The 24,813-nt window shown below is 46.0% G+C and overlaps 1 protein-coding gene across 7 annotated transcripts in view; it reads left to right on the top strand.

Annotated features, from left to right (window-relative positions):
* Positions 1 to 15,904, top strand: part of OTOA (otoancorin) — a 74,057-nt gene extending 58,153 nt beyond the window's left edge. For 6 of the 7 annotated variants that reach the window (XM_042972219.1, XM_042972225.1, XM_042972221.1 and 3 more), the window contains 7 exons: positions 82 to 237; positions 7,043 to 7,185; positions 7,628 to 7,764; positions 8,277 to 8,374; positions 12,595 to 12,790; positions 15,215 to 15,331; positions 15,769 to 15,904. In XM_042972219.1, coding sequence (XP_042828153.1) covers positions 82 to 237; positions 7,043 to 7,185; positions 7,628 to 7,764; positions 8,277 to 8,374; positions 12,595 to 12,790; positions 15,215 to 15,285 — 801 coding nt within the window. In that variant the 3' untranslated portion in view covers positions 15,286 to 15,331; positions 15,769 to 15,904. Of the gene's footprint in view, positions 1 to 81; positions 238 to 7,042; positions 7,186 to 7,627; positions 7,765 to 8,276; positions 8,375 to 12,594; positions 12,791 to 15,214; positions 15,360 to 15,768 lie in introns of all 7 variants that reach the window. The other variant, XR_006212643.1, reaches the window with a different exon arrangement.
* The last annotated feature ends 8,909 nt before the right edge of the window (positions 15,905 to 24,813 follow it).

Here is a 24,813-nt window from a genome sequence, read left to right as displayed (position 1 = left end):
AAGAGATTTACCCTGTGTCTGTTTAAAATACTATTGGTAATGGTCAGTCTAATCTGGATTTTTTTTTTTTTTGGCTTGAAGTTTTGGGACATGCCTTCTTACTGGAAAGAGTACCATATTGTCTCCCTGGGGCGCATTGCTCTGGCTCTTGATGAGAGTGAGCTGGGGCAGCTGGATCTCAGCTCCATTGACACTGTGGCTTCGCTCAGCCAGCAGACAGAATGGACCCCAGGACAGGTAGGTAGATGTTGCTGGATCTTTTAAATATCCCATTTGGGTCTTAATTTTCTGTATATTTTCCTTTATATCTTGAACATACAGTATTTATAATAACTGTTTTAAAATCTTTGCTGCCGGGGTACCTAGGTGGCTGGGTCAGTTAAGCGTCTGACTTCAGCTCAGGTATGATCTCACGGTTTATGGGTTTGAGCCCCATGTCGGGCTCTGTGCTGACAGCTCAGAGCCTAAAGCCTGCTTCGGATTCTGTGTCTCCCTCTTTCTCTGTGTCTCCCTTGTTCTCTCTCTCTCTCCCTCTCTCTGGAAAATAAAGAAACATTAAAAAAAATTAGGGGCGCCAGTGTGGGTCAGTTAGTTGGGCATCTGACTTTGGCTCGGGTCATGATCTCATGGTCTGTGAGTTCGAGCCCCATGTTGGGCTCTGTGCTGACAGCTCAGAGACTGGAGCCTGCTTCGGATTCGGTGTCTCCCTCTCTCTCTGCCCCTCCCCTGCTCACACTCTGTCTTTGTCAAAAATAAATAAATGTTAAAAAAAAATTTTTTTTAAATAAAAAAAATTTTTAAATCTTTGCTGCTAAATTTCCATCATCAGTCATTTCTGAGTTTGTTTCTATGGGCTAATTTTTCTCCTAGTTATGGGTCATGTATGGGTCATGGCTAGTAATTTTGACTGACTGATGGGCATTGTGAATCTTATCTTTTTGAGTGCTTGATTTAGTTATACTCCTTTGAAGAGTATTTGGCTTTGTTCTGACATACATTTAAATTACTTTCAAATCAGTTTGGTCCTTCTGAGGCTTCTTTTTGAGTGTAATTAGGGTGAGTCCAGAGTGACCTTAATTCTATAGTTAATTTGTCCCCATTACTCAGACATGATTCTTCTGGGGACTCTGTCTAATGCTGTATATATTTCAAGACCTTTCTGCTCTGGCTGGTGGGAATGTGTGTTCTCTTTCTAACTCCATACAAGCTCTGAGAATTGTTCAGCCTGCTGCTTTCTGATGCCTCTTCCTGGTATTTATGTGGATTTCACTTCTGGCCTGTGTAGATAGGTCAGTACTGAGCCAGACCGGAGAAGACCTCTCTCTCTTCTGTGAAGTTTCTCTTCTGGTATTCTGTCTCTCTCTCTGAACTTTCTTATTTTCCAGTACTTTCCCCCACAAATTACTGGTGCCCTGGCCTCCCTGACCTTGGATCTCTGTATTTCCAACTCAGATGGACCACTGGGGTTTTGGGGTCCCTTCCCTGCTCCCTGGACTGCAAGCTGCTTCTGGGCCATAAGCAAGGGTGATTTTCAGACTCTTCTTATTTATTTTCCCTCTTTCAGGATTATAGTCCTATGTTCTCCATTGTTCAGTGTCTGAATACAATTGTTTCTGTATTTTGTTCAGTGTTCTCATTGTTTACGGTGGGAGGGTGATTCCTGTGTCACTTAATCCTTCATGGTTTAAAGAAGAACTCCCCAGAATTTAATTACTTCAACTGGGAGGGAAGTTAACCCACTGGATTGCTAGAAAGGGGAGTCTTAGCTGCTTCGTGGTATCTTCATTCTCAGGCAGGCCTCCCTCAGTGGTCATTTTCAACACCAGGTTTATATATTATCTACTTAGTAACCCCATAAAAAGAGTGCCTCTTTTGCATTAATTTTTTTTTACATTTTTTTAATGTTTATTTTTGAGAGAGAGAGAGAGAGAGACAGAGCACGAGTGGGGGAGGGGCAGAGAGAGAGGGAGACACAGAATCTGAAGCAGGTTCCAGCTCTGAGTTGTCAGCACAGAGCCCTACATGGGGCTCAAACCCATGGACTGAGACATCGTGACCTGAGCCAAAGTTGGACACCTAACCGACTGAGCCGCCCAGGCGCCCCTTTTCGCACTAATTTTTGAAAAAATTGCAGCATGGGCTGTGATTGCCCACTGCAAACCATCACTGTAGTCAGGAGTAGAGCAAGTTGGGTGGCCAGGCATGTGTCAGGGAGCGGAGTCCCATCTCAACATGACCCTGTGAACTGACAGTGGGGAATGGGAATGTGGGGGCTGCCTAAAGGCCCCCAAAGACATCTATGCCCCAATCCCTGGAACCTTGGAAGATGTTCCCTTATATGGCAAAAGAGATTTTTCAGAGATGATTAATTTAAGGATTTTGAGGTGGGAAGATTCTCCCGATGAGCCCGATGTAATCACAAGGGTCCTTATGAGAAGGAGGCAGGAGGCCACAGATACACAAGGACACAGAGAAAGATTCGAAGGCCCCAGGCTGCTGGTTCTGAAGAGGGAGGGTGCAGCTACAGGCACCCTGTGGAAGCTAGAAAAGGCAAGGAAATAACATTCTCTCGAGTTTCCAGGAGGAACACACCCCTGCCGACCCATTTTAGGACTTAGGGCCTCCAGAAATGTAAGAGAATACATTTGTGTTGTGTGAAACCACTGACTCTGTGGCAGTTTGTTACAGCAGCAAGAGGAAACAAATACAGGGGGGTTCACCAAAGGAAAAGCATGGTGTTCTCAAACACGGGGCGGGGACGGGTGCTGGGCAGGCAAAACCACTGCATGTCCCCCAGTTGTGTGAGCTTTTTGGAATCAGGATTGCCACGTCCAATACTCTGAGTGGCACCATTCCAACAGAACCCAGCGTGAGTTGTATCACCCGCACTCCAGAGCTGGGCAGCGTGGAGGCCGTGGCTGGGAGGGTTACACAAGTCAATACATGGGAAACATTTTGAATAATGCCTGGCACATAGTGTTCAGTAAAAAGTACTTATGTATTTATTTTGAGAGAGAGTGAACGTGAACAAGGGAGGGGCAGAGAGACGGGGAGAGAGAGAATGCCAAGCAGGCTCTGCACGGTCATGAGGCTCGAACCCCGGAACTGTGAGATCATGACTTGAGCCAAAATCAAGAGTCGGACACTTAACCGACTAAGCCACCCAGGCGGCCCAGAAAGTAATTGTTTTCATTGTCATGGCCATCATCATCATCATCATCATCACCACACTTCCTCTCTCTGGAAGTTTAAAAGTTGCCTCAAAAAAAGAAAAGAAAAAAATAAGTTGCCTCATTTCCAAGATGGTCTAAACCAAGCAATTGGAGGTTCCTTCTATCCTGACATTCCATAATGACTGGTTTTGACTGGTTTGGGAAGTGCCACCTCAGCCTTCAGATATTAAAATCCTTCTATTTACAGTCCTGGAGAAAACAAATATATATCCAACTTAGAAACTAGAGTATCTCTTTCCCTTTGCACCAGTTTTAATTCCCATGGATGCCAGTGAGATTTATCAATATGTTTGAAGAGGATATGAAAACCTAACATTTGCATAGATCATTTGCAGTCAGTCCCTCAACTTTCGCTCCCAATCAAACCCTTAAATGCATGTTTCTAGATTAATAGACAGACCTGGCGGAACTACATTAACGGAGTTCAGTTTAAAAACCAATATAAGGGGGGGAGGAAACTATTAGAGAAGCCAGAGGGATGAACAGGGAGATTGAAATCCTAGAGCTATTCATTTTTCAGAGGGTTAATATTGCCTCAAAGTGTTAGTATTAATTGTCTGGGAATCATTACAGATACACTGGTCCAGTCATTCAAGTAAATATATTTTGGCTTATCACCTCGCAAGCTGAGCTTGCGTTTTCCGGGTTCCAGTGGTGAGGACAATTTAATACCGCGTCCTCAAAGTAATTTTATTTGAATTGTATTTTTGCGCTTTCATTTTAAAATGGGCACGCCTGATAGGTGAGGAGCATACATCGTTACGAGTCATCTAGTGAAACCTGATTTGGGAAGCCTTGATAGGAAACGTTCAAAAGCTACCTTGAATCTCTATGTTCTCATCATACCCAGACATCTTCACAGGCTACGAGTACAGGCTCTGGAGTCAGACTGTGAGCTTTGTAATCACTGAGGGAAGTTTCGTGGAGAACCTGATCAGTCTGATTTGCAGGAACATGGGAAATCTTCCTGAAGCCAGTCCGTGTGAAGGCAGCAATCCGATGCCATTTCTTTTGTGTTTTTTTTGACATTTTTAAATGCTTTTTTTTTTTATTTGTATTTGAGAGAGAGAGAGACAGAGTGCAAGCAGGGGAGAGGGCAGAGAGAGAAGGAGACACAGAATCCGAAGCCGGCTCCAGGCTCTGAGCTCTCAGCATAGAGCCCGACGTGGGGCTCAAACTCACAGACCGTGAGATCATGACCGGAGCTGAAGTTGGACGCTTAACCGACTGAGCCACCAGGCGCCCCAATCCAATGCCATTTCAAAGGGGGTACCTATTGCCTACAACTTCTGTAGATCACTCACTCAGATATTCATTCATTCATTTAAAAAGTACTTACTGAACCAAACTGTGTGCCAGGCGTTGTACCAAGCAGTAGGGATTCAATAGCTAGCTGGATATTCTGTGCGTCTTGGGATTCTACGGTGGCACAGACAAAAAAGTGAGCACAGTGACAAATGTTTTGAAATTGTGATAATTGATGGGGCACCTGGGTGGCTCAGTTAGTTAAGCGTCTGACTTTGGTCCTAATCTCCTGGTTCATGGGTTTGAGCCCCATGTCGGGCTCAGCACTGATAGCTCAGAGCCTGGAGCCTGCTTCGGATTCTGTGTCTCCCTTTCTTTCTGCCCCTTCCCTGCTTGTGTACTCTCTCTCTCTCTCTCTCTCTCAAAAATAAAATAAACATTAAAATAATAAAATGACGATAATTGATGACAGAAAATGAGCAAGGTGCTCATAGAAATAGTCAAGGAAGGAGGCTATTTAAGATAGGTGAATCAGGGGAAGAGGTAGCATGTAAGCAGACCTGAGTAGGGGTGCCTGGGTGGTTCAATGGGTTAAGCGTCCAACTCTTGATTTCAGCTCACGTCATGATCTTGGGGTTTGTGGGTTTCAGCCCTGTGCTGAACACAGAGCTTGCTTGGGATTCTCTCTCTCCCTCTCTCTCTGCCCCTTCTCAGCTCGCGTTTTCTCTGTCTCTCTCAGAATAAATAAAGTAAATAAACAGACCTGAGGAATGGGGAGGCAGCAGACATGAAAAGTAGAAACCCAGTGCAACATTTCACAGTCTTTGTCAACACTTTCTCTTAACACTGTAATGATTCTTATTGTGTGATAAGGATGAACTAACTATTCTTATTGTGTGATAGGGATGAATTAAAAAGGGATGGCGGGGGTGTCTGGATAGCTCAGTTGGTTAAGTGTCCAACTCATGATCTCAGCTCAGGTCTTGATCTCAGGGTCGTGAGTTCAAGCTCTACATTGGGCTCCAGGCTGGGTGTGAAGTCTACTTTAAAAAGAAGTAAAAGTAAAGGAGATGGGAAGACTCACTATATCCGTGTGACCTTCACTCCCATTCAGATGTTTGTCCTTGGATGTCTCCTCCCTTTCTTTGCCTTGTGAGCTCTTGTCCTCTTGTAATCTTTTGCACCTGCCTGTATAAGCACTGAGGGATCCAGACTTTATTATACAGAGAATCTCCAAAGGCTTGACTTGAATCCTTCCTCAGGTCTGACATAAGTAGATCAAATGAATCAGGGTTCATTTAGTTCCAAGTGGCAGAAAAAACAACCCAAAGTGGCTTGACCAAGCAAAGGAATTTATTGGCTCCCTTAACTGAAAAGTTCAAGTAAAGAGTTCAGTTTTGGCTGGATTCTGAGTCTTCAACACTATTGTAAAGAATCTGTCTCTCACCATCTTTTGACCCTACTTTCCTTTGCGTTGGCTTCAGTCAGAGGCAGGTTCTTTCCATGCAGTGAATTCTAGCAGGTTCAGGTGTTTATCCTTCCAAGGTCAGTCCAGAGAAAGACTGTCTTATTCCTCTATTTCAATTAGGACATCCCTAATTATTCCAGCTAACGTCCTGGTTGGTTTTGACTGGATCACATGCCCAGTCTAGAACAAATCATGGCAGCCAAGCTGAGGGAAAACTTGACTAGTCGGGACTGGGCCATAGCATCACTTCTGGAACTCAGCAGGCAGTTACTCCAGCTGAACCACATGAAGTAAGAGTGTGGGAGGGGTGGCTCTCCAGGGAAAGTCGTGCACAATGAATGGCTACTGTGGAAGAATTTCAGGGAACCCTACACATCCACACCAACCCCCTTGAATCAAAGCTCACTGAAGAGATTCCTCTGTGATTTTCTACACCAAAGCATTTGATATACTACTCTCTGGAATTGAAGAGAGAAGGACAAACCTACTTCTGTAGGACTTTAGAGAAAGAAAAATTCACTGTGGCCAAGATAGTCAGGGAAGACTTCATGAAGAAAGTGACATTTGACTTGAACCACTGCCCCTCCGCCCCCCCACCGTCCCGCCCAAATAAAACGCTGGTTGGATTATAACAGTTGGGGATGCAGGAAGTACATTTCAGATGGAGGGAATGATTTGAGCAAAGGCAAAGGAGCAGAATATTACAAGGTTTGTGAGACAGTGCTGGAAACAGATGCTGGAAAAGTTTGGATTCTGACGCAGGAGAACTTATGTGAGCAAACTATCTGAAGGTCATGAGTGACTGAGGAAAATAAGCCAGCAGACACAGACACAGGCACAGGACACAGTTCCTTTCATGTTGGTGAAGGATACAAGAGTTTCACTGCCAGAAGGTACCTCCCTGGATCAGGGGACACACTCAATGGAAGCAGCACCTTAGGGACACGAACATGGAGGCGGTGGCTAGGATGCTTCGGAATGGGAGTGTGTCCAGAGGAGTACGGGTGGGGGATTGGTCCAGAGGCTACTGATCTAGCTCTGTTATTCCCTCCTAGTCTCTGGATGGTTCATCTTTATTCTTCCTTATTTTTTATAGGCTAAATCCATTCTGCAAGGATTCCTGGAGGATTCAGGCTATCGTATCCAGGATCTGAAGAGTTTCCACTTAGTAGGACTTGGTACAACCTTGTGTGCTATGAACATCACTGAAGTCTCACTTATAAAAATCTCAGAATTCAGGTAACCAAACGAGTTGTGTGTACAATGGCAAATGATTGACCAGCTCATTCATCCAGCAACATGTTCTCCTCTTCGTGATGCTTTGCCACCTTTCTGGGCTAAGATAAGGATTGGAGTCAGCTGGATCCTTTCTGGATGCTGAGCCTACCTACCTTCTTCTTTTTTTTTTTTTTTTTAATGTTGTTATTTATTTGAGAGAGAGCAAGCATGGGAAGGGCAGAGAGAGAGAGGGAGAGAGAATCCCAAGCAGGCCCCATGCTGTCAGCTCAGAGCCTGACGCAGGGCTTGATCCCACGAACCATGAGATCATGACCTGAGCCGAAACCAAGAGTCAGATGCTTATTAACTGAGCTGTTCAGGCCCCGAGCCTGCCTACTTTCTGCACACCAGTTGTGTCTGAAGAGTCTCCCAGGCTCACACTATATTCTTCCCTCTTAATTAGGGTGGTGGTGGCCAGAATCGGAACCCTGCTCTGCAGCACCCATGTCTTGGCCGAGTTTAAGAGGAAGGCAGAAGTTGTATTTGGGGATCCCGCCAAGTGGTCCGGCCCTGTCTTGCAGGAGCTCGGGACCATTGCAGGTAAGAGGTACCTTGAGCATGCCTTCTCTCCCTTTCCAACCTTTGTCCTGGGGACAAAAACAAATAATAATAATAATAATAATAGAATCCTTGGCTGTGTGTAGTGAACATCTCTAAGGTTACAGTGGAACCTAGATTCATGACTTGAAGGTACAGAGGGTGGGGTCTACAAATCTCCCCTTGGTGATTCCTGTGCTCACTAAAGCGGTTTAGGATGTGATTTAATTGGCTCCTAACTAGTTTCATACACAATCTGAAATTGCGTAAAGTTCCTTCTGGGCATACATTTCCTTGTAGGAGACCAATCAGGGCTGCTATGACCCACTTTTTTTTTTTTTTTTTTTTTTGAGTTGATTAAGGAACTTGATTCTCCAGTGTAATTTTCAGGGCCTTTGGTAAGGAATGCGGCTTGCCTAGAACAGACAGATCTGTACATTAGGCAGCACCATTAATAAAACAAGTAGAGTTCTGATGGCTGGATCTAAACCCTCGTGATTCCTTTTCCTCCTCAGCTGGATTAACTAAGGAAGAGCTCCAAATGCTGGACAAGGATTTGATGCCGTATTTCCAGCCATCAGCAATCAAATGCCTTCCTGATGAGATATTCAAAGTAGGTACCCAGTTCTTCAAGGAGAATAGGAGCTTGACCCCATTTCAAATCACATAGGGGAACAGATGGCAGGCCTCGGATTCTAGAGGCTTGCAACCAGCCTTCTCGGAAAGGGCCAGGGGGGAGCTGTATGCCAACAATGAATGGGTCACATTCTGGGTTAAAAATTTTTTTTTCTTAAAACTTTAATTTATGTTTTAATTGTACTTATTTTTATGGTCGTCTTCCCTTCATAGCAGGTGGTATTGATTTTCTATTTATGATGGTAGGACAGGTTCATATTTCTTTATCCAGAACCCTTGGGGACAGATATATTTCAGAGTTCAGAATTTTCCAGATTATAAAAAGATCACTCTGTGAATCTACAGTATGTAACTTAACACCCCCAGCAGTGTCTGGGGAAGCACCTTACGCATTAATATTTCTGTGAAGTAATCAATGACGTCACATTAATTGGAATAAATAGAGACTCTAAATGACCTTCAGTCAATTCAGGTTTTGCAGGCAAAGAAGTTTGTCTTAAACTTTGGAAAACACTTTCAGCTTTGAGACGTTTCTGGATTTCAGAATTGCCAATGAGGGATTGTAGACCTATATAACATTTCCTAATTATTTTTATTTTTTAAATTATTTATTTATTTTTTAAAATGGTTATTTACTTATTTTTTAGAGAGACAGAGGTCGCAAGCTGGGGAGGGGCAGAGAGAGAGGGAGACAGCGAATCCCAAGCAGGCTCTGCATTGTCAGCACAGAGCCCGATACGGGGCTTGAACTTACAAACTGTGAGATCATGACCTGAACCACAATCAAGAATTGGATGCTTAACTAGCTGAGTTCCCAAGGTGCCCCATAACATTTCCCTTTTTTTTCTTTTTTTTTTTAATTTTCTTTTTTCTTTTTTAAAATTTACCTCCAAATTAGCATAGAGTGCAACAATGATTTCAGGAGTAGATTCCTTAGTGGCCCCTTACCCACTTAGCCCATCCCCCCTCCCACAACCCGTCCTGTAACCCTCAGTTTATTCTCCATATTTATGAGTCTCTTCTGTTTTGTCCCCCTCCCTGTTTTTATAGTATTTTTGTTTCCCTTCCCTTATATTCATCTGTTTTGTCTCTTAAAGTCCTCATATGAGTGAAGTCATAGGATTTTTGTCTTTCTCTAATTTCACTTAGCATAATACCCTCCAGTTCCATCCACGTAGTTGCAAATGGCAAGATTTCATTCTTTTTGATTGCCAAGTAATACTCCGTTGTATATATATATACCACGTCTTCTTTATCCATTCATCCATGGATGGACATTTGGGCTCTCTCCATACTTTGGCTATTGTTGATAGTCCTGCTGTAAACATGGGGGGGTGCATGTGTCCCTTTGAAACAGCACATCTGTATCCCTTGGATAAATGCCTAGTAGTGCAATTGCTGGGTCATAGGGTAGTTCTATTTTTAAAGTTTTGAGGAACCTCCATACTGTTTTCCAGAGTGGCTGCACCACATAACATTTCCCTTTTAAATGAATTTAAGTAAAAATATTTTAGTTGGTTTAAGGAAAAGTGGTAAGAAAACATCAAAGGAGTATGTTAGCTAACGTGACAATAAATTATTAAGGGAAAAAAAAAGAAAACCTCGAAGGACAGGTGACGATGCAATGGAAAAAAATTGACAGGGTGGCATTGGGTCAACTGTAGTGGGGTAGTCAGTGAGGGGTCCCTGCTTCGTGTCCCCGTACAAGACTAGTGTTTGGTGGGGACGGTGTGCTCTGATGAGGAGTGGCCCTGGTACTCTTGCTTGCTGGGTAACTTGGAAATACATTCTGTCCACCACAACCGTGTAAGACACACAAACGAGGCCGGACAGACTCCCGCGACGCCACATCACTGGTTCATTTCAAGACAGACGGCAGACCTCGAATGACTTCAGAAGACAGGACAGATGCCAGCACAGACAGTTCCCCCAGCTGTTTCTGAGAGATAAATCGTAGTCCTTGAGGCTACAGAGCTTCCCCTCTGGGGGGCTCTGCATGGGATAGGCAGCTTGGTTCTGGATGGTGCACACTGCTGAGCACTTTCTCCTGGTCTTGTTTGGGATGCACTTTGTGGTTGCTTCCTTGTTTGGGTATTTATTTCAGAAATCCCTACTGACCACCCCCCTGTGGTGGGCTCCGGGAGAGATGCCCCTGGGGTGTAACCCAGTGCATGCTGGGCCTCAGAAGGTAACATGAAAGAGTGCAGTGGCCTGGGTAGAGTCCCAGGTGAACTGTGTAAACTTAGCCCTCTCTAAACGGGGAAGCTGCGTCTCGTCTCTGGCACCTCAACGCAGTGTGACAATCTGGGATCACTATTACCGGATCTCCCTTTTTTAAAATTTTATTTTACAGATTCCAGAAGTCTCCATTTTCATGTGAAACCTCCTGATAATTAAATGTTGGCAACCACTTTTAAATTTATTTTTTTTTTTTTAAACAGAGTCCAGTAGGCCTAGAGATTCAGCCTGGCCTCTGGGCTGCAAGCCAGCCCCATCGGAAAGATAGATAATTTTTATAGTACAGACTCCATTAATGGTAGATGTAAGGTGTAAGCCAGAAGAGTACCTGTGTTGGGTGTGTCTGTGTGTCTGAGGGAGGAGGTGATGCTGACCTTGTTCGGCAGGTCAGCTAGGTCGGAGGGAGGAACGGTGTGGCACACGGAAGGGCAGGGCAAAGGTGCTGCCTCTCCTGAGGGCTACAAATACGGACGCTCATTCTCCTGCAGTGAAGAGTCCTGGGGGGAGGCAGCTGCGGAGGTGGGCTTGGCCCAGAGTGTGAAGTCCCCATTGCCCCATTCGGGAGCCGGAACTGTGTCCTGAAAGCGGGGGGCAGGGAAGGGTTCCAAGCAGGGGAACAACGCGATTCCAGGGAAGCATCTCCTTAGGGAATAAGAAGAGGGTGAAGGAAAGAAGAGGGGCGGGTGAGGGGGCATAACCCCTTTCCCAGAGTCTTTGGGGTGCTTAGAAAATAAGCAACATAACTTTAAAAGCCCCTCTACAAATTCAGAATCCTGCCATCCCATCTCATTCCAGACCCACTGAAACTAGCCACCAAGTCCTCTGAGCTAGAAGCGACTTCCGAAAACATCTTCGTCAGGGTCCTCAAAGACCCTAGTGTCCTTGGCAGAATTTCCCACTTCCAGTGCCCATGGCAGACGTCACTTTCCTCCACTGAGCCCTCACAGGACCCACCCGCATGGCGTGCAGGCAGTCATCAGAATCCACACAGGAGACGAGTTCTCTGTGCCATTCCACATCTAGTCTAGAGCCCAGAGAGGCTGTGAAACTTGCCTAAGGTCACACAGCAAGCATATGGCAGACATAGATACTAGCCATATGATACTGGCTGGGACACAGATTCAGATCTTTAGCCTTTAGGCTTGTGTTTTCTTCTCTAAATCAGTGTTTCTCAGGTGGGAGACCTGGAGCCTGGAGAAGGAGGTACCTTGCGCTGAATTAAACAACATTAAGTCACACAGTGAGAAAATCATGACTGTCTTTTCAACTCTCTGTTAATGCTGATTACTTCAAGGAGGAAGTCTCAGTTTGGAGCTAAAACGTCTTTAACACCTCTATAACGCTTAAAGCCTCCTTTTTATTACATTTTAAGAGACCTTGGTTCAGAAATTGTTGGCCAACAACTCTAGCTAGAATTCAGGAAGGTTGTTTCATTTCTTTTGGCCTATTGTTAATGGTTACCGATGGCAAGTCACTCTGGTCTTCCATTTTTGGAAATTTCCACTTAAAATTTTCCATTTTATTTTATTATTTATTTTTAATTTTTTTAAAAAATATTTATTTATTTTTGAGAGACAGAGTGAGACAAAGTGAGACTGAGGGAGGGGCAGAGAGAGAGGGAGACACAGGATTGGGAACAGGCTCCAGGCTCTGAGCTGTCAGGCTCTGCGGGGCTCGAACCCACAGACTGTGAGATCATGACCTGAGCCGAAGTCGGACGCTCAACCTACTGAGCCACCCAGGCGCCCCAAAATTTTCCATTTTAAAAATAAACTTATTCTAGCAGTGAAAGAGTGAGGAGATTTTAGGGAAAGATCCTCAAGAGGAGTAGAAAGGGTACACGGGTGTGGCAAAGTTGTGCGCGGCCCTGGGCGGGTGACCGAGGTTTGGGAAACCCGCGGAGGGGACCCACTGAGGGCGCTGTCCCTTCCCCCCCCCCCCCCCCCCATTCCGCTGCAGGAGCTGTCCGCGGAGCAGATAGCCTCCTTGGGTCCCGAGAACGCAGCGGCGGTGACCCCAGCCCAGCGCAGGCAGCTCAGCGTGTTGCAGCTGCAGAGCCTCCAGCGGGCGCTAGATGGCGCCAAGACTCGCTCCTGGCTGGACACGCCCCCGAGCGCCAGCCCCACCCGGACCGTCTCCTCCGCTTCTACTCTAGGTGAGGGGGACACTCTCCCTGGTCCTCCTTAGCCTTGTTCCCTGTTCTTGGGCGGGGACGTTCCTAAGATTAAAAGTGGGGTCTCACATAGTCTTCCGAGACTCTGCATTCGGAGAAAAATCTAAAGTCCGTAGCAAGCGTCTGTAAATGACCCTCAACTCTGCCTATACTTAGAAGTCACCTGGGGGAACTTAAAAAATTAAAAGAAATAATTTTTAAGTTTATTTATTTAGAGAGAGAGGGAGAGAGAGAGAATGAGAATGAGAATCCCAGTCCCAAGCAGGCTCCACACTGCCAGCCCAGACCGGAGCCAAAAGCAGGAGTTGGGACTCTTAACCTACTGAGCCACCCCAGGTGCCCTGGGGGAACTTTTAAAACAGCCAGTTTCTGGGACCCCATCCAGAACTCGTTGAATCAGAATCTCTCGAGTGTAAATGCATTTCGCCGGTTCCTTTGCATCCTACCTCCTTCTCACTGAGCACTATTAATTAATAAATTCAACCAGTATATATTGGGCACCTACTATGCATCAAGCCTGCAGCAGGGGCTGGGCATATGGGGGTGAGCAAGACAGGTGAGGCTGTCTTGTAAATGAACAAGATGATTTCACATCCAGGAAGACCAGGGAGGGAAGGAGGCAGAGGGAGGTGGTGGTGACTAGGGCTCAGCTAGGATAAGGGGGTCAGGGATGTGTGGCTTTCCTTGCCTTTCTTTTCTCTTCTCTTCCCTCCCCCTCAGTCTGTCACTTCTTTGTGGCCCCTCCTATCTTTAGTGAGCACCATCTCTGGACAAAGCATGGTGTTGGACTCTGGGGAGATAGCAGAGAGCAAGCCAGATGTGTTCTCCATGCTCACTGAGCTATCAGTTGAGCCTGGGGTTGAGGGAGGGCCTACGTAGCCAGGCGACCATGAGGCAGTATGACAGGTGCTGTGATGGGGAACACAGGCACTGAGGGAACACATGGGTGAAGCGGCTGATGTGGGCTTGGGGGGATCGGGGAGTGCCCACGGCAACCTCCCAAAGATGGTAATGTCTAAACTGGAGCCCAAGCTGGGGAGAATATAGACTCAGCCCCATGGACAGTGTCCCGGGTAGAGGGAGCAGCGTCAGCAAATACCCAGGGAGCGAGGAGAACTTGGTGCTCAAAACCTCCACTCTGCCTTTTCCTGACCTGAATGTCTCCCTCCGTCTGCCCCAGCCTTCCCTTGGCGGGGGGATGGAGAACTGGGGGAATTCCCAATTTCTGCAGCCACAAGTGGCCACAGACGGCACTCACAAACAGGAGCCATGACCTTTGATATACTACTATTATTTTAAAAACTTTTCATTGAAATAGAATATGCATACATTTAAAAATTACTTTTAAATAGCGTGTCTTGTGTGTTTTATATAATACACACAAGAGTTAGTACACAGGGTTCAAAACAGGTAAGGTCTGACAAGGAAGGAATACAGTGAAATGTCTCCCTCTGTCTGTCTCCTGTCCCATCATCACCTTCCCGTCCCCAGAGGCAAGTGATGTTACCAGCTTCTTGTGTATCTGCCCAGAGATAGTCAGCCTGTGCATACCCATAGATTATCTCTGCACTTTTATAAAGGGTAGTTGTACCCTTTGTTGTGTATCTGTGCATAGGAGCCCGGCAATGGTTGGTTTTCTAGTTGCATCATAACTGCATTTAACCAGATCTCTACAGACGGATAGTTCAGTGTTTTCTTTAAAAAAAAAAAACAACAAAAAACAAAAAACAACTTACAAACAAGGCTGCAGGGAATAACCTTTTATCCTTTGCATCTGTTCAAGTATATCTCCAGGATAAAGTCTTCAAAGTGGTATTGCTAGGTCAGAGGGTATGTACATTTGTAATTTTGACGGATGTTGCAAAATCCCCTGTAGAGAGGCAGGACTAGTTTTTCCTTGAACCAACAGTGTCGGAAAGTGGTGTCCCTGTGGGACCTTAGATGCCCTACTCCTTTCATTCATCCCACAGGCCCTTCCTGAGGGGAAGACCCTTACTCTCTTGTTTCTTAAACTCGCTTCATTGTCAGGACCACCTGGGAGGGATCCTTAAAATACAGATTCCTGGGCCTCGTGTCAGACTTGCTCAATCACAATCTCCGGGGGGGGGGGGGGGGAGGAACCTGGGATTTTCATTTTTAACCATCTCCCCAGGTGACTCTTAGGATTAAGGCAGCTCTGGTACCAGCTGATTCACATAATGACATTGAATTCTCACTTCGCGGGCCCTGCATTCGGGTCATGATTCCCACGTAAGAGAAAAGAGCAAACAAACCACATTCCGGGGGGAATCACGTGAATGGGCCAGAGGGAGACTAAGGGAACTGGGCATGATGCATCTGCCCACTACCACCCCTCCTCCCCCCGCGGGTTGCTGAGGCCTCCTGTGCATCCCTGTTTCCTTTTAGGAGCCCCCAGCGCCTGGGGTCTTTGGCTCTGCTGTCCTTTGCTGGTTCTTATGGCCGAGACCGTGTGGTGAGCAGCGTGTGTGCATCGCCCTTCAGTGCCCAAGCAGCCGGCCCAGGGTGTGTGGAAACAGAGGCACTTCAGACTGTGAGACCCCCTACCCCAATCCACAGCCTCCCCTGGGGCGGGGAGACCCCAGGGCCTTGAAATTTCAAAGGCACCAAAAGGAAGAATAATTGTTAAAAATGATTTTAAAAGTTCTCCAGCTGGCTTGTGTCCTCAGCAGAGAGACGTTCTCTGCCCCGTTTCAGCCTCTCTTGCTTTCCAGCTTGGAGACAGAGAAGCTGTGGGTGGGAAGGGTGTTTTCTGTCAAGGGCATGAGGACCTGACGCCCGAGTTCCTGGCATCTCTCTCTGAAAAGAGGGCAGTAACTTGTGTGTAAGGAGTGGCGGGTGCTGGCAGTGGTACCATTTTACCCAGGGCTTGATCTGGCTTCTTCTCTGGCTTAATGTCTCTTCCTCGGAGCTATAGGCTACATTGGATTTCTCCTTCTTAGGTATTTCGCAGAGCTGAAATAAATGAATCCCTCAACAGAAGCCAATATTCCTGCCTGATTGCTGGGACTAATTGATGTTTTGGTGGGCATTCCATTGCCTGGAAATTAAAACATTTAACATGGCTCAACGTTAAATCAATTTTTAAATACATTTTCCAGATGCCTTCCATTTCTTTGGGAGTCAGCTGAATGAATGGCTGTGGAGTTACCCGTTAAGCTTTTAAAACAGTCCTTTTTTGACGAAGGTGGTGGCTCTTCCGGTTTTAAGTTGCCCTGGGCTTTGGGGATGGGTTGAAATAAAAAGGAAATACATAGTGCAAGTCAATCACCCATGTGATTATAGCACAGCAGGGCAAAGTCAGCCCACTGGCCCAATCCTTTTGGAGGCTGGGATGGAGTTACTTCTGCAAATTTGCAGGATGCTCTTGGCCTCGGGCTCAGGAAAGGGCAACGGCAGTGTGGTTTGCCACCTCCCAGGTGTTATGCCGTCTCAAAAATAGCAATCAGAGTCATTTCTCATGACATCCCTTAGGGAGCAAGTTAGACATCCTGGGCACTTCTCTTCTGCCACCAGCACGCCCTGCGTTCTCTTCCTGGTCACGCATCCACAGTAGATGTCTCATCTGGAGATAGGAAGAAAAGCCTGCCTGAGTTTCCAAATATCTCTGGTGTTCCATAAGAGGTGGGTGGATTTTAAAAAGCAGCATGGGTAGGTGTTGTAGAGACTGGTGTATTTTCAGATGTCACATGCAGTTATGATAGAAAATTAAAAGGCTGGCATATGGAAGGTGTGGCCCTGCAGGTGTTGTTTAGGGTCTGATTTGGTTCTTCTCTCATCCTGGCGGGGAAGTGGCAGCTCATGTTCCTTCTCAATCACAGATCATCAATCTTGTTACCAACAGCACCAGCCCCCGGTTTAGCGGGGCCAGACTGGCTGATCTGAGAGGGGCGTTGCGTGAGAATGGGTCTGTGCAGGTTCCGGTTGGGTCCAAGCAGGCTTGGATCCAGCTCAGGACCCACTTTCCTTTGGCCTTGGATTTTCCTGGGGAACAGCAATTAAAACAACTTTCCTTTGAATCAGGCGTCACGCTGCCAATGTCGTGGGGCTTTTGTGTCTCACCTTCCCTTCTGATCATTTGGTTTTGATTGACTTCCTGGACCCTGCCTGCCATGTTGGATGGCGACAGTGACTCCTGGAGGGCCAGCTCTGCATCAGGCACTGCTGAAGGGGCTTTGCCTATATCATTAGCTCACTTGGTTGTCATCACAACTCTGCCACGTGGGTGCAGTTGTGATTCCCATTTTCAGATGAGGGGACTGAGCCCAAGAGGTTAAAGAACTGTGGTCTAAGGCCCCTCAGGTAGGAAGGATTTTTGGATCTTGACTTTTTACCTCTCACGGTGCTGCCTCCTGGATGAGTATCTTTTAACTTCTCCAATAAGTTAGATCAGAGAGAGATTCTGTAACTCCCTTCACCTCCTCCTCTGGCGGGAGGCCAGCTTGCCTCACAGCGCTTATAATTGGTGATTGCCTCAGGCAGAAAGACAAATCCAGCTTATGCCCCGCAGGACCCCTGGGGTCTCAGGTTGAGATGCGCAGTCCTTTGCGCGCAGGGAAGCAGCGGGTCACACTGATAGGTGTTGCTCCTGTTCACCTTTCAGTGTCAACCCGGCCCTTGCATTCCCAGCCTCCGTCTTCTACAACTGGCCCCCCAGGTGGCTGCAGGGATCATGGTCACTAGCACACAGGTCGCGGTGCCATGGCCCTGATTGGTTGGCACCTGCTCCATATAGGTTGTCAGATATCTGAATATCACCCCCAGCTGGATCCTTTGGCGGAACCCCCACCTTCAGGCCCCCTCCAGATGCTGAGCGTAGCTTGTGGGGGCTGGAAGTGTTCCTGCAACTTCAATGAGACCTAGAAATACATTATTCTCTCTAGTCCTGGTGCCCAGGGAGTCACCACAGTTGCTGGAGATGGGATGCATTACCAAGAAGAGGTGGCTGTGTCTTGGTGTGTGTGTGTGTGTGTGTGTGTGTGTGTCCCTGGCTTTACTAAAGGAATGCTGAGAGTGACAACACAGTAAAGAACTTAGTATTAAATATTCAATATTCCTTTGTCCGTAAGTCTGTTGCCCATTCTTACCTTTAAAAACATCTATATTGTTCCCAAGGAAAACATATTTATGTAATAAAAAAAATAAAATTAAACACTGCAGAATTACCAGGTCGTAGAGTGAACAGGTGCGACATCTACAAAGTATGTCTTGGGGTGAGTACCCTCTCTATAAATCTATCCCAGCCGTCCAGTGATTCCTGGGATTTTCAGCCACCATAGGAGATTCATTTTATACTTCTCTGCCTTTACTGCTTATTGTTACTGATTATTTCAGAAAGGGGTATGGGCTTGTCTGACCTATGGGGAGAGATCTGCATAGGTGTTGCCCACAGGTGAAGACCTTACTGGCCTTCACCTCCATCCTGGCCTTTGATGACTCAGACTGGACATATGCTGATGAAATCTGGAGGGAGGGGCTGTCCTTAGGAGAAGACTGAGGAATTGCTTTCAGTCTCTGAAATCCTCTGGAACATTCCCATGTGTGTGGTGGACTAGATGACCATCCCCAACTCCTTTGGTTACTTCCTTTATTAGGCTTATACATCCATGTATCTCAACACCGCTGACTTTGGGCTTTGGTTGTTGGAACATGAGCAGAAATGATAGATTCCACAGCAGTAGTCTTACATGTGCTCACATGATTTGGCCTGACCTGTTGGTAGTCGCTTCTCCACGTGAGGCGATGTGTAGATGAGGAGACATAGGGAACAGACATGAACACATCCTGCAGCTTACAGCCAAGCTGAGATCAGCAGAACCCAGCAGAGCCACAGCCAACCTGAATACTCAGGAGCAAGAAATAAATACTTGTTATGGGAAGCCATTGAGACTTTGGGGTTATTTGTCACTGCAGCCAAAGCTGACTTATACACCGTGTCTTCAGCATGCCCTCCTTTGCACAGTGCTTGTCCCATGCTGTGGATTGGAAGATGATACACTTTACCCCGAGTCACACTGACTGAAAAGGAAATGGATGATTCCAGAAGAGTTCAGTTACTAAACTGTGGTAGACAGAATTCTAAGGTGGCGCTAAGCTCCTTGGTGTGCACCTGTGTAATCTCTTCCCCCTGAGTCCAGGCAGAATCTGTGGGTGTGATGGAGTGCCACTCCTATGACTTTAGTCTTAGACTATTAGCTTTTACTAATTTTTTGACTTAATAAAAAGGTGGTGCCTATTATTGGGGTGCCTAGGTGGCTCAGTTCCGACTTCAGCTCAGGTCATGATTTTGTGGTTCATGAGTTTAAGCCCTGCATTGGGCTCTGTGCTGACAGCTCAGAGCCCGGAGCCTGCTTTGGATTCTTTCCCCCCTCCCCCCCACCTCTGCCCCTCCCAACTCATGCTCTGTCTCTGGCTCTCTCCTCTCTCAAAAACAAATAAGCAGTGGGGCACCTGGGTGGCTCAGTTGGTTAAGCATCCAACTTTGGCTCAGGTCATGATCTCACGGTCTCATGAGTTCAAGCCCCACATCAGCCTCTGTGCACCGACCGCATGGAGCCTGCTTGGGATTCTCTCTCTCTCTGCCCCTTCCCCACTCACACTCTCTCTGTCTCTCTCAAAATAAATAAATAATTTAAAATTAAAAATAAGTAAATAAACACTAAAAAAAAGGCAGATCGTCCGAGTGAGTCATACTTAACTAGCTGTACCATTCAAAGGAGCTAGCCCTTCCTGAAGTCAGAGGTATTCAGTGTGAGAGAGCCTATGGAGGGGACCACGTGGCAAGGACCTAGCGTGGACCTTGGAAGCTTAGAGGTCCCTGGCTGACCGCCAGCAAGAGAATGGGGAGACCTCATCATACAATCATAAGGAACTAAAGTTTGAAAGCAGCCTGCAATCTTAGAAGGGGACCCAAGCCTCATATGGGACCCCAGCCCCAGCATGCTCTCAACCAGGTGAGACCCTGAGCAGAGAATCCAGCCGAGCCACGCTTCGACTTGTGACCTCCTGAACTGAATACACAGAATAAGGGGAAATGAGTGCAGGGTAAGCAAATGCCAGCCATGTACAAGGAGCTGAGAAACAGGCAGCCATCTCTGGCTGAAACAGTCTAGCTCTGGAATGTAAGCTTAGCCCGGAAACCTAACATTGCTGTGGGTGGGCATCCTATTCCTTTTCAGTTCTCCCTCAGGGATCTTTTACTTCTTGTGAAGATGGAGGCCTGGTATGTTTATTTATCTTTAGCACTTGCCATTTATAATGACTCAGCATTAATTCCTCCTTCCCCACAAGACTGAATTTCGTTTGGGGAAGCATTCCTCTGGGACTGTCACTCGTGGATTAGGTGAGATGAATCCCACCTTCAGCTCCAGGGTGGGCTCTGATTCTCTTTTTTTTTTTTTTTTTTTTTTTTTAAAGCATTTCATGATTTTTTTTTTTTTTAATTTTTTTTTTTTAACGTTTATTTATTTTTGGGACAGAGAGAGACAGAGCATGAACAGGGGAGGGGCAGAGAGAGAGGGAGACACAGAATCGGAAGCAGGCTCCAGGCTCTGAGCCATCAGCCCAGAGCCCGACGCGGGGCTCGAACTCACGGACCGCGAGATCGTGACCTGAGCTGAAGTCGGATGCTTAACCGACTGAGCCACCCAGGCGCCCCTGATTCTCTTAAATCAATCAGCATATCACATTCCTTAAACCATAGGGATTGATTCAGGGATGGGCCAGTGACAGCCAGGACGTGGATTTTTTAAAAAAATTTTTTCTTAATGTTTATTTATTTGTGAGAAGAGAGAGAGCATGAGTGGGGGAGGAGAGAGAAAGAGGGAGACACAGAATCAAACAGGCTCCAGGCTCTGAGCTGTCAGCACAGAGCCCGACGCGGGGCTCGAACCCACGGACCGCGAGATCATGACCTGAGCTGAAGTTGGATGCATCCGAAGTCGGACATGCGCCGGATTTTTTTTTTTTTTTTAACATTTACTTACTTTGAGAGAGAAAGAGAGCGGGCACACTGGTACACGTGAGCAGGGGAGGGGCAAAGAGAGGGGGAGAGAGAGAATTCCAAGCAGACTGTGTGCTGTCAGTGCAGAACCTTATGTGGGGCTCAAACTCAGGAGCCCTGAGATCATGACCTGAGCCAAAATCAAGAGTTGGACACTTAACTGACTAAGCCACCCGGGCACCCCCAGACCATGGATTTTTATTCAACTATTGGAGGGGAAAAGGAGAGAGATGGACAGAAAGACAGAGAGGCAGAGATAAGAGACAGGAAGCGAGGGAGAAAGATTTGCTTTCCTTCTGGACATGAACTGTCCAGCCATCTTGAAATTGTAGGAAGAGAAGCTGTCAAGAAATGGAACTAAGAAATGGTGTGAGAAGGGGCACCTGGTTGGCTCAGTTGGTTAAGCGTCTGACTTCGGCTCAGGTCATGATCTCATGGTTGGTGAGTTTGTGTGCTGACAGCCTAGAGCCTGCTTCAAATTATGTGTCTCCCTTTCTCTCTCTGCCCCTCCGCTCCTTGTGTACTCTCTCTCAAAAATAAATAACATTTAAAAAAAAAGGTGTGAGCAAAACCAGGTTCTGGTAAAAGCTTTTAGAGCCTGGATCAAATCATGCCTGTAGATCTGCCCCTGGTCCATTCAGTTATGTGAACAAATTTAGGTTGGATTTTATGATAACCTTCAGCTGGTTAGAATGGCTTCTCTTCCCTGCTTGTCTTAATTTTTGGACATCTGAATATTGTTTTTTATTGTAGGTGCAACTGATCACACAGCGCTATTTTCTCTGTAACAAGTAGAGTGTGGAGATTCTGGCTTCACAGGGCCCCAGAGAGCACCAAGCTTTACCCTGAATTGAGCTCAGATGCACCTGAGCACCTGATAGGTTACAGGGACCCTGTTTTTGAAAACTGTCTTTACACAGATGACAAAATAGCACAATAATATTTAAGGCTTTTTCCTTGAGCCCTGGTCTTGTTCTGGAAGTGACTCTCAACGGGGGGTGAGAGGTTTGCTTCTCTGGCCCTCCAGGGGCCTTCTTTGTTTGGGAATTTGGCCTCAGGGAGACTGAGTCATATCCAACTGACTCCAGGTACCCAAGCCTGCTTGTCCAACTGGGCCTATGCCTCCTGTCCCCCGAGGGCAGCCAGTACGGGCTCCTGCTTTTCTTCCTCCTGATTTAGCGTCGTGCAGGGCAAGAATTCTGGAGTGTGGGGAGGGACCTGTAGTCCCCTTGTATAGTCTGGTGTTGCTCACACAGCAACGTGCTCTTTCCAAGTCTCATTTTCTAAGTGGCACCCAGAATTGCCTTCTCACATGACTTCTTGTGAAGGCCCTTCTGATCTCTGTACAGATGCAGGGGGCTTTTCTCTTTGTTGGTGTCTAGTCCATGACCGTTCCCATATTCAAACACCCACACTGGTCTTGTCAATTACTTAGCTATAGAAATGAAAGAACAGAAGCTTGAAGATGATATACAATGATGCTGAACCCCAATACTGATCCCTGTAAACATGCTTTTAAGGTTCTGGCATCCCAGTTCTCCCCAAGGCCTGACACTCTTGTGACCAGCTAATCCAGGCTCAGGTTTCTGACTCACGGAAACTGTGAGGTAATAAACATGGTCACTTTAAGCCACTGCATTTTGGGGTAACATGTTACGCAGCAATAGATAGCTGATACAGCAGTCTAGACTTCACTGATGATTCCAGTGGGGGGATCAAAGTGGGATTGGCATTGCACGCCTCACAACAAATCACTAACCTATCCAGCAGGCATTCCTGTACATCCTCAGGTCTTGCAGTGGTCAGGAGAGGGATCCTGTCTCTGGCTCTTTCTTTTTTCTTTTAATTTTTTACATGTTTATTCATTTTTTGATAGAGTGAGTGGGGGAGGGCCAGAGACAGTGGGAGACACAGAATCCATAGCAAGCTCCAGGCTCTGAACTGACAGCACAGAGCCCGACGTGGGGCTTGAACTCATGGACCATGAGATCATGACCTGAGCTGAAGTCGGATGCTTAACTGACTGAGCCACCCGGGTGCCCCGATTGCTCCTGTTCTTTCTTGATTTCCCTCTTCAATTTTGTGATGCCCAGTCTCATTGGCTCTTATCTTCCTCTGGGGTTTCGATTCTTTTTCTGTCCATTTTGCAAAGAATTCTAGCTCTTTCTGACTTCCACCCCCAAACTTGTTGACAAACTTGTCCAGATGCCCCCCAGAATAAGGTCTTCTCTGTTATCACAGACCAACTTTCTCAGGGAGCTGTGCTATTTTTGGACATACAAAATATTGATTACATAAGTCTCTCAGCTTCTTATATATATTGCTATTCAATAGCTGAAAGCTATCGAAAAATGCATGCAAACAAAATTTTAATGTAACCAAGAAAATGCCCTTATGACATTGTTCGAATCAAGTTACCATGTCACATATGAAGGAGTATATTCTGTTGGAGAAAAGCTTTTTAAACCCTGTGCTTTTTGACATTTCAACTAGTACATTAGACAAGAAGGCTGCTACAGAAACATCATTAGCAAAATTGTTGGAAAAAATGGGCTAGCAAAGAATTGAACACCTATCCATTGAACTTGATGAAATAATTTTAGAGGCTGAGGCCATGAAATCTTTATAGCGAAACTGTAGAGACACTGGAAAGGTCTCATTTTGCAGATTTTGATTTGGTTGGTTCATGCAGGCAAACCCTGGGAGAGCTAAGATTTTGTTAAATTCTAACACATACCCAGCAAGAAAGATAATCGTAGGTGTTTACATCAAGGTGTTATATCTGTAATCCAATAAGTCGGCAAAAATGCAGTGAAGTAAGTGTAGTGATGGTTTAAAAAAGAAAAAGAAGCAGGGGAAGCTTCAGAAGCAGGTTATATAAAAACACATCAGAAAGTGGCCATTTTTGACATGTTTACCCAAGCGTGAGCTGCCAACCACTCTCACCTGGATCCCTGCAAGAACTCCTTGCCGTTCTCCTTGTCTCAGATGCACCATTCTATTCTATTTTCAACACAGCAATCGGAACAAGCCTTTACAAAGGTAAGTCAGAGTATTATTTATGATAGTCAAAAGGTGGAAACAACCCACATGCCCATCAACTGAAGAATGGATGAACAAATGGGGTACATCCATATGATGAAATGAAATACTGGCACCTGTTACAACATGGATGAATCTTGAAAACGCTACGTTGAATGAATGAAAGGAACCAGTCACGAAAGACCACCTAGTGTACGAATCCATTCATATGAAATGTTTAGAACCCACAGAGACAGAAAGTAAATTAGTGACTACCAGGATTTGGGGGGGGGGGAGGACAGAATGGGGAGTGACTATTAATGGGTACAGAGTTTCTTTTTGGGCTGATGGAAATGCACTAACCTTGATCATGGTGATGGTTGCACAACTCTTAATACACTAAAAACATTGACTTACATACTTTAAATGGGTAAGTTCTATGGGGTGCGAATTGTATTTCAGTGATGGCCATTACAAAAGAAGGCATGTATGGAAAAACTTGAATTTTGTAGAGTTGCCAGATTAGCCAGGCACTATCCAGTTTTGAGTAAGAATAAATTTAGTTTACTGATACTGAGGTTCTTTGGGGTTCATCTGTGATGCAACATTTTATTTATCCATGAAATAGCATTATGCACTTTATAAAATAATCTGTCGAGGGTTGAGTATTCCAGGAAGCATCTGTACTTTAATTTCTTGGTAAAATTAAGAATCAGAAATAATGGGTCTTGTACTTGAATTTATGGAAATGGAATAAGGGTGAAGCGGGGCACCTGGGTGGCTCAGTTGGTTGAGCTCTTGATTTTGGCTCAGGTCATGATCTCAACAGTTCATGAGTTTGAGTCCTGTATCAGTCTCTGTGCTGATGGCTCAGAGCCTGCTTGGGATTCTCTCTCTCTCCCTCTCTCTCTCTCTCTCTCTCTCTCTGCCCCTCCCTCGCTTGTTCTCTCTCCCTTTCTCTCTC

This window comes from Panthera tigris, chromosome E3, assembly GCF_018350195.1.
Source record: "Panthera tigris isolate Pti1 chromosome E3, P.tigris_Pti1_mat1.1, whole genome shotgun sequence".
Taxonomy (NCBI): Eukaryota; Metazoa; Chordata; class Mammalia; order Carnivora; family Felidae; genus Panthera; species Panthera tigris.
This window is presented reverse-complemented; position numbering and strand designations above follow the sequence as displayed.